The sequence below is a fragment of the Dryobates pubescens genome, chromosome Z, assembly GCF_014839835.1.
Source record: "Dryobates pubescens isolate bDryPub1 chromosome Z, bDryPub1.pri, whole genome shotgun sequence".
NCBI classification, from domain to species: domain Eukaryota; kingdom Metazoa; phylum Chordata; class Aves; order Piciformes; family Picidae; genus Dryobates; species Dryobates pubescens.
Genome location: NC_071657.1, coordinates 27,763,815 through 27,780,217, shown reverse-complemented (window position 1 = coordinate 27,780,217; position 16,403 = coordinate 27,763,815). Strand labels below are relative to the sequence as shown.

General features: G+C 45.4%; 1 protein-coding gene across 1 annotated transcript in view; it reads left to right on the top strand.

Moving 5' to 3' along the window:
- The first annotated feature begins 4,455 nt into the window (after positions 1–4,455).
- The window catches only part of GOLM1 (golgi membrane protein 1), a 32,719-nt gene continuing 20,771 nt past the window's right edge, over positions 4,456–16,403 (top strand). Inside the window, exons 1-3 of the mRNA XM_054178599.1 lie at positions 4,456–4,559; positions 10,085–10,258; positions 12,513–12,692. Of these exons, the coding sequence (XP_054034574.1) occupies positions 10,130–10,258; positions 12,513–12,692 (309 nt within the window). The 5' untranslated portion in view covers positions 4,456–4,559; positions 10,085–10,129. The remainder of the gene's footprint in view (positions 4,560–10,084; positions 10,259–12,512; positions 12,693–16,403) is intronic.

Sequence of the window (16,403 nt, the reverse complement as noted above, 5' to 3'; positions counted from 1 at the left end):
GAACTTGCACCGCAGAAGAGTGAACTCTGCATCGCTGGGAGGTTCCATTGGATGAAGGAAGAAGAACTGGAACGGATAGACACTTGAGCCTCAATGAGAGACTATTTGGGTAGACGCCCAGATGAAGATATGGACTCTGCCAGACATGTCATCAGAAGCTTTCTGATTTGATGATATGTTTGGGTGCAGGGATTATGGTATGAAATAAGGGGTGGCTCCTGTTGTAGTTTGGGCTGGGTGCCCTCTGCTACAGGGGTATTTCCTGTGTCCAGAAGTCCAGCCCAGTGGGTGGGCACAGGAAATTAGGTATTTCTACCATAATCCCTTGCACCATTATAAATTTTGCGGCGGGGTCTGGCACTTCCTCTTTCCTTCTCTCTCCGAGACTTGGTAACTGGGGGAGAGATCTCCCGGCCATGGACCTGATTAGGCCCAAGGCCATGGGGGGATGGGCAGTCTCAGATCTGGCCAGCTGAGACCAGCCTAGCAGTAGGGGGGGAAGGAGAAGCCCTGGAGGTTTTGGGTGCACCCTCAGGTGGGGTTGGGGTCTTTCTGGGTCTATTTTGGTCTCTTTCTTTTCACTATGTTTCTTTTTTGTATGCACTCACTGTTCTCTATTTAAACTTTCCACCACTTTTGCAATCTGTTTGTCTGAGTCATTATTTCTGCATGTGGTGGGGAGGGGGTTTGCCCCCATCACAGCTGGACATCCAGGTCCAAAGAGCTGTGGTAAATGGAGTTCAGTCCAGCTGGCAGCTGGTCACAAGTGTACCCCCAGGCTTGGTACTGGGGCCATTTCTATTTAACATTTTTGTCATGATTTGGATGAGGGGATCGAGTGCACTATCAGCAAGTTTGCAGATGACACTAAACTGCTCTGCTTGAGAGTAGCAATGCATTGCAGAGAGGTCTAGAGAGTTTAAATCAATTGGCTGTGAGTTCACCTGAATGATGTTGAATAACATCAAGTGCTGGGTCCTGCATGTAGTCATAACAACCCCAAGCAGGCTTTGGGCAGAGTAGCTGGAAAGCAGCCTGATATAAAAGGATCTGGGGATGCTGGTGGACAGCTGGCTGAACGTGAGTCAGCAGTGTGCCCAATTGGCCAGGATTGCCAATGGCATCCTGGCCTGTACCAAAACCAGTGTGTCCAGCAGGAGTAGGGAAGTGATTGTGTCCCTGTACTGAGCCCTGCTGAGACCACAACTTGAGTACTGGGTTCAGTTCAGGGCATGTTGTAAAGGGGTCTATAAAAGGATATTTTAATGTTCAATAAGCAGGGCAATTAATTAAAATATTAATAATTTATTAATCATAAAAATCCCACCAAAAAAACAAAAAAGAAACAACTAATTAAAACCTATTTACAGGTTCGAGGTGTTCGGTTGTGGAACAGATACCTCACCAGCAGGAACAAGTAACAATTTAAACAATATGTACAAAAATCCAGAAACAACAAACAGCACTTTAAACTGCAAAGAAAAGGAACCTTGGCAATGAAGCCGGCGATTGCCCACAATGTGGGGGGGTGGAACTCCAGAATTCCCTAAGGCATCAAACCTTCAATAGATGCTTATAAAAATCAGATATTGTAATTACTCACTGATTCTGATACTTCCTGGCACACAGTAAGATCTAGACAAACCAAAGTGGCATCGACCACATGGAAGCTACAGGAGCACCGTTTCACTTTCTGTTGGTGTCTGCAGCTCATTACTGAGGCAGGATTTATTCCCAAAAGATCTGTAGCTGAAAGCTTTGTAGAGAGGAGGTTTCTTGGCTGTAATCCTTTTGTAGCAGCGCTCGCTCCTTGCTCCAGTCAAACGAAACTGTCCCGGGGACTCAGCTCCACTGGGGTTTCGCCTCTTGGCCCAGCAAGATGCGTGTTTGTCCTCTGGGCTTTACAATGCTAAAGCAGCGGGGGGTCTTTTGTTGTCTTGTCTGGGTAAACTGAAACACAGTTCAGCTTCCAAGCGAAGCTTGTGCTTCCTTCCAGAGGGTGGACAACTGCAAGACAAACCTCTGGCTCTTTGGGCTGGTACTTATAGATTTCCCGAGGCAATAATGGCCAGTAGCAACACAGATCTAGGGGTAAACCCCTGGTATTGCAACCTATAGAAAACCACCTTTTCAAACGTGGCCAAAGGCACGCCCACCTGGCTCATTGTCTGACTCAGAGCCATCTTGAGGCTTTTTTGTCCATTCAGGACAGGGCATCACAGTATAAGACAGACATTGGAGTTCTGGAGTGTGTCCATAGAAGAGCATCAAGCCTGGTGAGGGGTTTGGAAGGCATGTTATACAAGGCGCAGCTGATGGAGCTGGGGTTGTATAGCCTGGAGAAGAGGCAGATAAGGGAGATCTTTTTGCGCTCTGCAACTACCTGAAAAGAGGATGTAGTGAGGCTGGTGTTGGTCTCTTCTCCCTAGCCAGAGGACAAGAGGAAACTGGTTTAAGCTGAGCCATGGGAAGTTTAGATTGGACATAAGGAAAAATTTATTTACTGGGAGAGTGGAAAGGCTTTGGAACAGGCTGCCCAGGGAGGTAGTAGGAGTTTCCATCTCTGGAGGAGTTCAAGAACTGTGTAGATGTGGCGCTTCAGGATAGTTTAGTGATCATGGTAGTTGGGTTATAGTTGGACTCCATGATCTTAAAGGTCTTTTCCAACCTTCATGATTCCATGATTTTACTAAGAAAATTGATCTCAAAGTAGTAACTTCTACCAAAGATGATGTCCTGGAAGAGGCATTAACAAGGCAGCTAAATCTGCTTGAGCCACTGCCTGTCTCTCCTCCCTCTCTGTTGCAGGGTCTGGATTGAGGTCAAGGAGCCAACAGGCAGGCGCTGTTAAGGCTGCTTGGAGGGTGTGGGAGCTGGACCTCGAGCCTCATGCTTCAGAGAGGTGACTGCATGTGTCAGAGGCTATGAGAGAAGGTGTGTGCAGCTTTGCTCACCAGACAACATTTTGAACTGATTGGCAGGATTTGAATAGCTAATGTGCCATTGGGCCATTCAGTTTTCAAAAAGAGAATTTATAGATGACTTTGAGAGCCATACGGTCATTGCTCGTTTACTCATTGCCTATTACTCTTTCCTCTTATCTCCTGTCTTCTCCTTGCTCGTTAATGGGATTCAAGGCAGCAACAAGCACCTACTTGCTCCTGTCTCCAGGGCAATTAGCTTCTTTGGTCCTAGCAGCACAGTGCCTAGATCTTCGCCACAGCAGTGTGTCTCCCTCTCTCTCCTTCTAATTTTGGATACTGTCCTTTGGACTGTAACTACGAACTCAGAACATCCCTTCTTTCAGCAAAGGTTTTGGTAGTTAATGGCTCGGTGGTTCATGAGTAACTTATGCTAATTTACCTGGTTATTTATAGGTTTATAACTTGTTTACATGTTGGCTAGCTGTGTTGCGAACTCAAGGTGGTTCGTCTACACCACCTGAGGCACTATTGCTGTTTGGTTTCGCGTGTATAGGAAGATTCCAGTTTGTTCCTCTGTATTCCAAGTTCTGATTTTTCTAGGCTGTTATTCTGCTGTTTATTAGCCTCCTCTCATCTGCAATTAACCTGTCATCAACCAGGCAAACGAATCTGAATCAAATTGTCTTGGAAAAATAATTTTGATATTTAATAAATCATATTGATATTTTATCGTATTTCCAACCTACCAATTTTATATAAAACTAAGTAAGACTAATAAACTCTTTGGCACTTTTTTGTAGCCTACAACTGCTGTTGCAGACATTTTTATACTCTACTTTCACTCTGTTCATTGTCCACTTGCAGAAGCTAACACGCAGGACCAACGTGCACATCCAGATGGTGTAAAGTGTCCAGCTCAGTCAATACCCATGGGAGAAACGCACGACCTAACTGGTTTTGCTTTTAAATTTTTAGATGAAGAAAATATTTGTTTCATCCATTTTTTTGTCGAAATTAACTATTAAAGCAGGCTTCTTGGGGTTTTGTACTAATTGTTTCTGATTTCGGACACTCGGCTTTTCCCACGTCACTCTCCGTCATTCTACAGAAACTCAGGCGCCTGTGGTCCGGACTGGCAATTCGGATCTCAGCTAACGCGTTGACGAAGGGTGTCGCGGAGCTACACTTCGCAGAAAGCGGGCTGGAGGGAAGAGCAGCAGTTGCGGATCCCCGGCGGCTCACTGCAGGTAGGCATGGGCGCGCTGTAGAGCCCAGGTGCCCTTCGGGCGCAGGAGACGGTGGGACGGGGCAGGCGCCGGCACGCCCTGAGGTCTCCATTCGAGCCGCGAGCTTGCCACGCCGGCAGCTGGGGCCCCGCCGTCCCTGACGTGGGGCCGCTGGAAGGTAGCGCACGGCCGGGGGCTGCCCGGGGGCTGCCCGCGAGCACCCGCAGCTCCCGCTCCCGCCACACTTCCTCTGCGCCCCGTACTTCCTGCTCTGCCCAGCCCCTACCCTTCCTGCGTTGCCTCCTGCCGCCGCTGCTCCGCTCCGCAGCGGCCGCCGGGGGCTGCGGGGGGCGCGGAAGGGGCTGCTGTCTTCCTGTTGGGCGCGGGGCGCCTCCAGCGGCGCGGCAAGGTGAGGGGAGCGGCCACGGCGCCCGCCGCTGCCTGTCAGGTTAGGCTGGGCTGCAGGGTTGGCGCGGCCAGGCCGACCGGGACTCCCGTTGCTCGGCACGGCGGCCTCTGCAGCGGCTCAATCGGGCCACACGGGGGTCGGCGGCGTGGCGTGGCGTGGCGTGGCGTGGCGTGAGGGACCCCAGGCCGCGGCTTGTCGCGGCTTGCTGCCGTTTGCCTGGCTCTCTGCCGCCGAGTTCGTCTGGGCTGGCTCCAGCAGCCCGGTCCCGGCCAGCGAAGGCGAGCTGCGTCTCCCGCGCGGGGCTTGCGGGGCGGGCAGCGGCTGGAAGAGGGCGGTGAGGGCGGGGGAGCGGGCGGCAAGTTGCGGCCCCCGGCCGACTCCGTTTTGGTGGAACTTGCTGATGACGCCAAGCTGGGGGCAGGTGTTGATCTGTTGGAGGGTAGCTCTAGAGAGGGACCTCGACAGGCTGGGCAGATGGGCAGAGTCCAACGGCATGAGATTGAACACATCCAAGTGCCGGGTTCTGCACATTAGCCACAGCAACCCCATGCAGAGCTACAGGCTGGGGTCAGAGTGGCTGGAGAGTGGCCAGGCAGAGAGGGACCTGGGGGTACTGGTCGATGGTAGGCTGAACATGAGCCTGCAGTGTGCCCAGGTGGCCAAGAAGGCCAATGGCATCCTGGCCTGCATCAGGAGCAGTGAGGCCAGCAGGAGCAGGGAGGTCATTGTGCCCTGTACTCAGCACTGGTTAGGCCACACCTTGAGTACTGTGTCCAGTTCTGGGCCCTCAGTTTAGAAAAGTTGTTGAGTTGCTGGAAGGTGTCCAGAGAAGGGCAACAAGGCTGGTGAGGGGTTTGGAGCACAGCCCTATGAGGAGAGGCTGAGGGAGCTGGGGTTGCTTAGCCTGGAGAGGAGGAGGCTCATGGGAGACCTTATTGCTGTCTGCAACTACCTGAAGGGAGGTTGTAGCCAGGTGGGAGTTGGTCTCTTCTCCCAGGCAACCTGTGACCGAACAAGAGGACAGAGTCTCAAGCTGTGCCAGGGAAGGTTTAGGCTGGATGTTAGGAAGAAATTCTTCACAGAAGGAGTGATTGGCCATTGGAATGGGCTGCCCAGGGAGGTGGTGGAGTCACCATCACTGGAGGTGTTTAGGAAGAGACTGAATGAGGCACTTAGTGCCATGGTTTAGTAGATTAGATGGTGTTGGATGATAGGTTGGACTTGATGATCTTGAAGGTCTTTTCCAACCCGGTCTATCCTATCCTATCCTATCCTATCCTATCCTATCCTATCCTATCCTATCCTATCCTATCCTATCCTATCCTATCCTATCCCATCCCATCCCATCCCATCCCATCCCATCCCATCCCATCCCATCCCATCTTCCCGCTCGAGGCGGGTGGGTGCCAGCAGAGGTAGTGAGACATTTCTGCGGTGTTTAGCTTGCGTGCATACTCAGCAGTAGTAGCTGCTGATCATACTACTTTTCGTCTTCAGTCAGTCTTACCCCTTAAGGTTTGTTGCTCAGTGAGAAGCCTCTTTAGCTCGCAACAACTCACAGGTAGAAATTACGCTGTTTGAAATCGGAAATGGCGAGGCAGGGTGTGAGATAACCAGACAGGTTTTGATTGAGCTGCTGGGCATGCAGAAAATGCTGAGTTTATTTCCTGCACCCAGGTGGTTTACCTTGCTTTGCTTCATTGCATTCACTTGCCAACCTGAAGATGTGAGTAGCTGATCAAGTTTTTAATTAACCTGGATTTTGGTTTGTCTTTTTGAATAGCTTTTCATCCTGCATCTTAAGAGCACTTTGCTTCTAAGGAACTATTTGCACTGTTGATTTTAAATTACGTTTTTTTCCTAGAGGGAGATTTGCACGGTTTATGGTGAAACTATACATGTGGAAGAGAGGGGAGTGAATGGTAGCAGTTTTATGGTTTTCTCATAACATATCTAAACTTTCTGTTGTTTCCTAATGTTTATTTCTAAGATCTCAAGTGGGTGTCCTGTTCATTGTGATCCTAATGAGATAATTAGTGTCGTAGGGGGAAAATACTGACAAAAAATAATTTCCTAAACAAATGAATGGTCTAACTTTTGAGATAATTCTGGTGTGTAAGTTTGCTTGCTTAATTTTGTTTTAATATACAGTATTTTGGGTGGAAATAGTAATTTTTTTATAAATATAGCTATACAGCATATCCAAAAACTTTGTGTGGATATTTTAGAAGATTTTTAAAGCTAACCTTTGGTTACCTAGCTTTCTTTGTCAGAATACACACCTGTCTCAAACCTCTAGCATCTGTTTAACAACACACTTGATTGAGATTTCTTTTAGAATAGAATAGAATTAACCAGGTTGGAAAAGACCTCTGAGATCATAGAGTCCAACCTATCATCGAACACTATCTAATCCACTCAACCATGGCACCAAGCACCCCATCCAGTCTCTTCCTAAACACCTCCAGTGATGGTGACTCCACCACCTCCCTGGACAGCCCATTTTAGATTAGATAAAAGACAGGACATTGTGGCTGACTGGTTATTGTCTCCTTTTGAATGACTACAAGAAGCTATAGCTTCTTTCTAGTTGAAAAATTAGTGGACAGTGGTAATAGTCACCCTTCCCCTGAACGGTATTTCATACTTATTTGGTATTTCTAGCTTTAGATGCACTAGAAAAGGAAGGACTAGGATGTGAATAGAGTATCAAAGGATAGTTGCACCTGACAAGCAGTGCAGTTGCTGAACTTTGTAACATAAACGGTTTTCCTCTTTCCACCCTGTGAAAGTGTACCTTGACAATTTGGGCAAATAGTGGCTCGTGTTATCCTGCAGCATTTGTGTTTGAATTTCCTTTTTTATTTGATGATTGCTGCTTTGACGTAAGCCAGTCATCCAAAGTACAGAAGTTTGAAAAGTGGCTGTTGCTGAATATTTAATGAGGTTTTTTTGTGGTTTGTTTTGGTGGGTGTGTGTTTGGTTCTGTTTGGGGTTTTTCCACGTTGTTTCCTCCCCCCCATACTTTGTGGAGTCATGTGAAAGATATTTAGAAAGTTTGTGGTCTGCAGGCTTGAGTTTCTCTCATTAACTCTCCATGGGGAAAACGGTTGTTTGACTTGTTTTTATTTGCAAACTTGAAAAATTCACCCCCAGACAGTGTCACTAAAAGGGGGATAAGAAATCTGTGTGCCCTGTTTTGTGCCACTGTACTAGACCCAGTTTCTGATACCCCTGTAGGTGATCAGTGCACCGGTGAAAACAAAGAGTGCTGCTGCCTGTAACAGATTCTCTCCGTGTGACTGTCAGTGGTGGTTACTTGTAGAAAACTTTCAGCCATGAGTGAGAACCAGCAATTGAATTTGTCTTTCCAAGAGTGATTGCTACTTCATGTTAAGCATGTAATAAATCAAACCCAATACAGAAAGGTTGCTTTGTTTTAGTTTGGTTTTTACTTCTCCATTTCCACTCACCCCCAAACCATCACTTTTGAAGATTCACTTTTTAAAGAATTACCTTTTTAAAAGTGTGTTGAGATGTTGTTTTGGTTGATGTTGGTTTGTTTGGTTGGTTTTTTTTACTAAACCCCAGTTTCTTAGTTGTATCTGGGTATAGCTAACTGTTTTCAATGAAAGAGGTTTTGTATTGAATTGTTTGATTAAGCTTGTATCTTGTTATTCAGGTAATCAGACATAGGAATTTCATGGCAATATCTGAAGAAAACTCCCAAGTAGTTTCTTCCACTATCTCACTGAAAAAAAACCAGAAATCTGCAAAAAGTGAGGATAGCACCATTGTTTGTTTGTGGGGATCCCTCAATGGGAAGTTTCCCCAGTGTGGGCAGAGCAGTTGCCTGTGGGCCAGTCTGGTTAAAATGAAGTTATGTATTTTCTCAGCGCTGTCTGCTAGACCTTGGGTCCTTCTTTTTGCCTCCTTGTTTCTGATTAAGGCCCTGCCTTTTCAAAGAGGTTTTCTTACTTGGAGGTTTGCACCTCCAAGAAAGACATAGGTAGGCAGATCAGCAGGCAGGGGATAGAGGACACCTTTTTCTTCCCCACCAACTGTACACTGGTTTATTGAATTAGTCATCTCTCATGCTTATTCCCCCTTGGCAGGTCTCATGCACGTACACAGACCTGGGCCATGTGAGCAGAAACACTTCATTTTCCTTCTGTGAGTCTGAAATGCGTAAATTGGTTTGCTCTCTTTGCCTTGAATGTCTTACATGAAGAAATTCACCAACTTCAGATTAACAAATAGATTTGAGGCATTCACCAGCCTGGCAGTATTGTGTACTCCCCACTAAGAAAAGACAAAGGTGGAGTTTGAGCATTCATCGAGCTGGGTGCTATTACACTGATTAAGATCAGGACATAGAACGAATATGGCTCAAATGGCTGGGAGCTCCTCTCCTATGAAGACAGGCTGAGAGACTTGGGGTTGTTCAGCCTGGAGAAGGCTCCTGGGAGACCTTATAGCAGCATTTCAGTATCTGAAGACCTACAAGGAAGCTGGGGAGGGACTGTTTAGACTGTTTAGCCATAGGATAAGGGGCAATGGTTTCAAACTAGAACAGGGCAGATTTAGGTTAAACATTAGGAGAAAATTCTTCACAATGAGGGTGGTGAAATACTGGAAGAGGTTGCCCAGGGAGCCCATCCCTGGAGACATTCTAGGTCAAATTTGATGTGGCCCTGAACAGCCAGATCTAGTTGGGGATGTTCCTGCTTATTACAGGGTGGGGTTGCACTAGTTGATCTTCAAGGGTTCCTTTCAACCCTGTGCATTTCTGTGATTCTGTGAGTTGCACCTGCCCTTTGTGCCCACTTTTATGTTGAGATGAGCTGTCCTAGAAACAAACTTCTCAGTAGTAACCAGCAGTAATCTTAGTAGTGCTCATTTATTAGTTATTTATTTTTTTAGGGGGCAAAGCAAGCAGTTGAGGGTCAAAACAAACAATTTACCATTGAAATAAATGAAGTGTCTGCAAAAGTTTTTAACTTTTAAATTTTTATATTAGTTTTTTTGTGTGTGTGTGCTGTTCCTAAGGTAGTTTGGTTCAATCTGATTGATTTATTTACAGCTTGGAAACAAAAAAGTTAAAACAGTTATCAGAGGGAATAAGTTAAATCTATCCAAGTGCGGGAAGTAAAGTGAAAATTACTGCTGAAGAGTGAGACAAATTTGTTTTCTGCCCCAATGGGATAAGAAATCTATCCTATATCTGCTGACCAGTGTTTTCTAGTTAGTTATTTGTGTGGAATATATGATAAAAGGTTGTCTGGTAGGCTGTGTTTATTGCAGATTTTCATTATTAGGAGTATTCAAAGCTTCCTCCTTAAGTCCCTGCGAAATTTGTGTACAAGCTAGCAGCGTGGAATGGCCTTTGTACTTTAGAAATACCTTCCTGCTGGGTGTAGTCCCTTCAGCTGAGAGTTGTGGTGTTATTGCAGTAAAAGTCCTGTTGTGTTTGTAAAGTAGCCATAGCAGAGGATGCAATATAATATATCTATTTTAATTTGCAGGTTTCTACTCCATTGTGGTTCTTTGGGTTTGTTTTTTGTCTTGAAATGGTAGGGCTGGGAAACAGCTGCCGAGGGATGAAGTCACCGCCTCTTCTCGTGGCTGCACTTGTGGCATGCATCGTTGTTTTGGGTTTCAATTACTGGATTGCAAGTTCTCGCAGCATGGATCTGCAGGTAACTTTCTTGCTGCTCTCCATGTCCTCCTGTCCTTATGTGGTTAATAACCATAGTCCAAAACAAGGATCCTTCTCTGGCACGTGGTGGTCCAAGAGTTTCAGCTTATTGTAGGAATTTTAACAATAGTTGTTGCTTCTTATTAGTGGAAACAAGGAGAATGAAAAGTATGGCTATTGTGGGTGAAGGTGGCCCAAAACTTGAAGACCTGAATATATGGTACTTGTTACTTCTGCTCACAGAAAGCATTCCGTTAGCTCATGCTGTTTCAGTTTATGGATGCAGCAAATACCATCTTTTGTTTTGAGTCCTAACCTATGCACTTATACTGCCACTCCCATTTCTACTTTGAATGGACATCTGCAATTTACTCATCTCCTTTGTTTGTTTGCCCCTCCCAAAAGAAGGGGTCCCACCAAGTACAAGGAAATACAGCTTGTTCAAAAGGTAGCTTGTTCAGAAACGGTGTCAAAAAAATCCAAATGTGTGTTTCCTATGAACCTTGTCTAAAGCAGGCACAGAACTTACATGCAACAGTTACCTTGTCTGTTGTTATTCTAATGGTAATCCTATTTTCTGAGAGTGCTGGACTTGGGTTTTAATACTCCTTTCTGGAGTATGCTTTCTGAAGTTGAGGAACATGTGAATAAAGGTTATGGCTGTTGACAATGTCTGCAGGATGTTTCTTTTCTTTTTTTCAACAATCAAAGTAAAAACTAACAACCTGTTGATTAAATGTGGCTTATGAGAGCTCCACCTGCTGAATTTGTATCCTTTTTTGTAATTGAGCCAAATTTTAGTACTGACTTGACGGCTGTAGAAATTGAGCTCCTGTATCATCATCTCAGAGTGGGCACTATTCAAACTGAACATGTCTCTGGCCATGCAGTTAAAGGCATGGTTAGCTTTCACTTGGTGGGGGGTATGATGCCCTGTCATCTGGGACTCCAGTCATCCCTCGTTCTCCTTGTGGTGGGTTGAAAAGCAAATCCTCCCTTCCCCCACACCATGGGCAAAAAAAATGAGACTCAGGCAAACGGATTGCAAAAGTGGTGGAAACTTTAAATGGAAAAGCAGTGAGTATTTTATGGAGAACCACAAGCACAGTGACAAAAGAGAGATCCCAATGCATACCCCAAACCATCCCAACACTTCCCTCTCCCCACCTGAGGGTACACCCAAAATCCCCAGGGCTCTTTCTTCCCCCCCCTTTCCCCCCGCCCCCACTGTTAGGCTAATCTCAGCTGGCCAGATCTGAGATTGCCCTTCCCCCCGGCTTTGGGCCCAGCGTGAGATGAGTACCCTCCCATTACCAGATAGGGACCAATCTCCATAGGAGTGGTGAGGGAAGAAAGAAAGGGTGCAGGACCCTGCAGGTGGTTTTTGTAGGGAGCAAGACATTATGGGATGAAATACACAGCTTCCAGTACCACCTACTGAGCTGGACCCTCAGGACACAGGAGATGTGTCTCATGTGGCCACAGCAGGGGGGCACCCAGCCTGAACCACCACATCCTTTCAGCCAGTGGCCTCAGGATGGCTACCAGCAGATAGTAACTGAGTCAGTGTTGCTGAAGTTCCTTGCTGCGTGGTTGTGAGACAGCTGGTAATGATGATGAAAATAAGCTGCTTTTAAAAATAAAAGCAAACAAAAATGGCTGTGGTGGCATCAAGCTTGATTCCTTATCTTATATCTATCTCTGTGTTTGTATGTGTAGTGTGTGATGGTGTTGAGTCTGTAATTTATCAGTGTGCTTTGAATGTTCAGGAAGAATGATATTTTGCTTATAAATTATTTTCTTTTTATATGTCTTTGTGTAACAGTCATTTTTCAGTTGCTTATGTAAAAGTTGGGCAGTGTTGTCCTCCCTCTACCACACACTACCACACTCAGGCTTTCCAGGAGAATCAGATTTTCCAGGAAAATCTTGATTTGAGAGATGAATGTGCCCTCTGAGTTAGGTTAGGATCAATGCTGAAAAGTGCCTGTGGTGCCAGGAATACCTGCATTAAATTTGAAAAATTATTGGACCTTATACTTCAGAGAGATTGTAGAACGCAGTCTTTGTTTATGTTTTGTTGGGTTTTGGTGTTAGGATGTTGTCAAAAACTGGTGTGTGTGTCTGTGTGTGTGGTGGGAATCCATGGCTGGCATGATGACATTAGTGTTCTTAGTTCTGTGAAATTTGCTATTCTTTGAGTACATTGGAAAATAGTTTGGCAGGGAAGAATTGGCTAATTTGCTTTTCATCAGGTTCGAATCATGGATCTGGAAGGCAAAGTCCGCAGGGCAGCAGCAGAGAGAGGTGCTGTGGAGCTCAAGAAGAATGAATTCCAAGGGGAGTTAGAGAAGCAGCGGCAGCAGATTGACAAAATCCAGTCCTTGCACAGCTTTCAGATGGAAAATGCCAACAGAGTACACCAGGAGGAGAAGGTAGGTGTTTTTAGCTACAGCTTTCTGTGAGACTGTGGTTTATTAAGACACTCTGCAATAGAGTAAGTTTGCTCTGATGTTCCAGCTGATGGGCGTAGAGTCAGTGTTGGTGTGCTAAAACATTTATGCACCACTGCACAATATTTAGAAAACAGGTACTGAGCATGTGTTATAGCATCCATTATACAAGATGTGAAATACTAGAAGCTGCAAGTAACAGCACTTGTCAATATAACTTCTACTCCCTCTATGAATAATTTTTACCAACCTTGGATTGGCTTCTGTCTTTCCTATATACCAATATTTTAAAACTTAAGGAAAAGAAGAAGCTGTAGCAACAGACATACTTGTATTCCCAAATATATATGTGTATATTTGTAGGCAGAAATGGTTGATGTTTATTTCTAAATACACTGCAAATTTTGTGGTACCTTGGACTTCTGCCTCCAAAACCCAATAATGCTGGGAGACATCAGAAGCTTATACTGGCGTTCTGTTACAGGGTGGGATTGGCAGAGGGATGTAAAACCTCTGTAAAGAATGTGGACTTACCTATTTAAATAACAGTGTGTGTGATTACTGCTGTGCAGTATCTTGTGAACTGTTCCAGTGTGTATTTTCCTCGTATTGCCAATACAGCCTAGGATATGGCTGTTAGTCATGAATATCACTTTTCTCCCTTTTGCTAGAAGTGTTTAGCAGAGAGTGTACGTTCCAGGTTTATTGTTTTTCCTACTGAGCCTCTTGACTGAATTTCATAGGTCAGCTTTCTGAGACTACTATTTGCATCAAATTGAACAGTGTGACGGGTTGGGGCAGACCCCCTCCCCACCACAGGCGAAAATAACGACTCAGACAAACGGATTGCAGAGGGGTGGAAAGTTTAAATGAAAAGTGGCGAATGCTTACAAGAGCCAGAAGCGCAGTGACAAAGGAGATCCCAAAAGCAGACCCAGAAACATCCCATCCCCACCTGAGGGTACACCCAAAACCCCCAGGGCTCCTTCTCCCCCCCCCCCCCCCCCCCCCCCTCCCACTGGTAGGCTAATCTCAGCTGGCCAGATCTGAGACTGCTCAGCCCCCCTGGCCTTGGGCCTAAGCAGATCCAAAAGGCCGGGAGACATCTCCCCCCAGTTACCGGGTGGCGGCAAGGGAAGAAAGAGAGCATGCCAGACCCCGCGCTGAGATCTTTTAGTGGCGCAGGGAATTATGGTGTGAAATAACCTGGCTTCCTGTGTCCCCCCACTGGGCTGGACTTCTGGACACAGGAAGCACCCCTCGTATGAATACAGCAGAGGGCACCCAGCCCAAACTTCTACAAACAGACACAACTGACGATGGTAATAGGTGCTTTTCAGGTAAAGGATTCAACATTTGGTGGTATTTGCTGCTCAAAACTTGAGGTGCATGAACAAAATACCACCAAAATAATCTTTGAAGGACTAAGAGGAAATAACATTTTTCAAAAATGGAAAGTGGGCTTGTTTCATTAATATGCACATTAGTGGCCTATGCTTTTAATTAATTTTGAATTCTCTTTCCCTCTCTGAGACAAGCACATGTTTAAAATAATTCTTCTCTGTTTGAGTTCAGTCTTTGTTTATACTTTAGAAAAGGTTGAGGTGTAGTTTGTCTGTGTATTTTCTTGTAAGGAATATATTTATTAAAAAACATATTCCAGGATTGTCAGACAGGATTTGAGTGATGAATTTTCTTGTCACTTCTGCCTCCTGACAGTGGACATTGCTACTTAATGCTGTGATAACAGTTTAGATTTGCTATTCTGTGGGAAGGAGGAGCCCCAGTTTACATGTTGGTGGAATTCTGTTTTGATATGTCTTTACATTCCGATGTTGTCCTGCAAACAGTGAAAGCACACACGTGACTTTGCAGTCATTTTTTAGTATGTTTTGTGCTTCCTTTTCATATAAATTTTTCTTTAGCCAGAGTTATTAAAGTCAGTGGAGCTGAAGTGCTGGCTGCAGAGTTTACAGTGCAGACTGTCTAGATGGGTGGATGTTGAGCACTGGTGACGGGAGCTCACACAGGAGTTTTAAGGAAGTTCAGTGGACAAAATGTTGCTTCTGCCAAGCATGGTGTGCAGCCTTTCTGCTTCATGTTACTGTGGTACTGGACAAATGTAACTGACAACACACAATCCCTCTTTCTTCATGTGGCTGTGTTTTTGAGCCTAGAGGACATGCAGGATCTATTGTCCAGTTAAATTTGGCGTCTGTACCAGGAAAAGTGGTGGGAGGTATTTTATATAACCAGAACTGCTGTTGAATGTAGGGGTGAATATAGGGGTGAATGTAGCAGACTGGGGGAAGAGTTAAAGCAACTTCTGGGAAAGGAAATCTTGTTTTTGAAGTCTTTAGGAGTTGTCTTCTGGAGTTGGTGACAAGGGTGAGGGAGGCTAATATATGCATTCACACTAGGAATTGCAAAAGGCTACACACATGGCCTGTAGGTAAATTATGCAGCCCTGTGGTAAGATGGTGTTACTGCAGGGGTCAATAATAAGGCGAAGCTACAAAGCAGCTTAGAAATAAACTGAGTTAGTTGTTGGACTATGGATGGCTTACTGTTAGAGTTTTGGAATGCTGGGAAAGTCATCCAGTGGAGAACAAGGAGCTTGACCAAAGCCATACAACCTCTAATTTACTGTGATATTGTGATACCTTGTCTGTAGGAATACACAGTGCAGGTTACAGGCTGGACAAGGGCCAGCTGAGGAGATCCATTGCAGATATCTCTAGGATCTCAAATAGTGTGGAAAGAGTTTATGGCTGGATTGTTTCCCATCCACTGATGGGCTTCAAATGTACTCAGCAAGTTTTAGTTCAGTCTGAAGAGAAGAAGTGCTCTTCAGGGAATAGATGCTGAAGCTGCCAGTGTAGGATATCCATAATGCCCACTTGCAGTGGGGTCTGTGTGGGTTAAAAAGCAACTGGATAACCTTGGACAAACACCTGCCTCACTACCTAGTACTCGGAGGTGTTTGTTCTGGCTCCAAGCATGCTTTGAAAATACTGCTTCGTGGTTGCCTTCATGTTCATTTAGCATCCACTGTTGCTGTCTATTGGCATACGCTGGTCAAGGTGATTTTTGGGGCCATTCTGGTATAGCTGTTCTTCCTGCTGTGTGTCCATTGACCCAAGAGTGTTTTGTTCAGTAATGGAATAGTTTACAAATCTTGCTGTTTAAAAACCGTGTTGCTGATACTGCAGGAGGCATTGAAGTGGTGCAGTGGACTGATTTCCTGTCTCCTGTATTTTGTGACTGGGGAATAGTGTGTCTTAGAAGCCTGAAGTGGTAGGATGAACATGTGCACCACTATGGGAAATTCAAAATTTGCTCTTGTTGCAGCACATGAGCAAGTACACTGCACAGGTGGTGTTTGCTTTCCAGGGTGGATTTAATGGGAACCTGTGTATTTGTGAGAAGATGCCATCAGACAAGTTGGCAGGGACTCATCCACTCTAATTTAGGAATGCCCCTGATACGGTGGCAGGGAAGAGAGCGAAAGCTTAGTTTTTCTCACCAAGAATTCAGACCTGAAGAAACAATCCTGGATCAGAGGTTTTTCCACAGAGGGGTGTGAAATATAAGGAAATACTTTTTCTGAGTGCTTTGTGTGTGTATGTAAGTGCATGTTGTGTATTCACACAGAGGCACACACATCATCTTGTTCTGCTGCTCCATGAATTC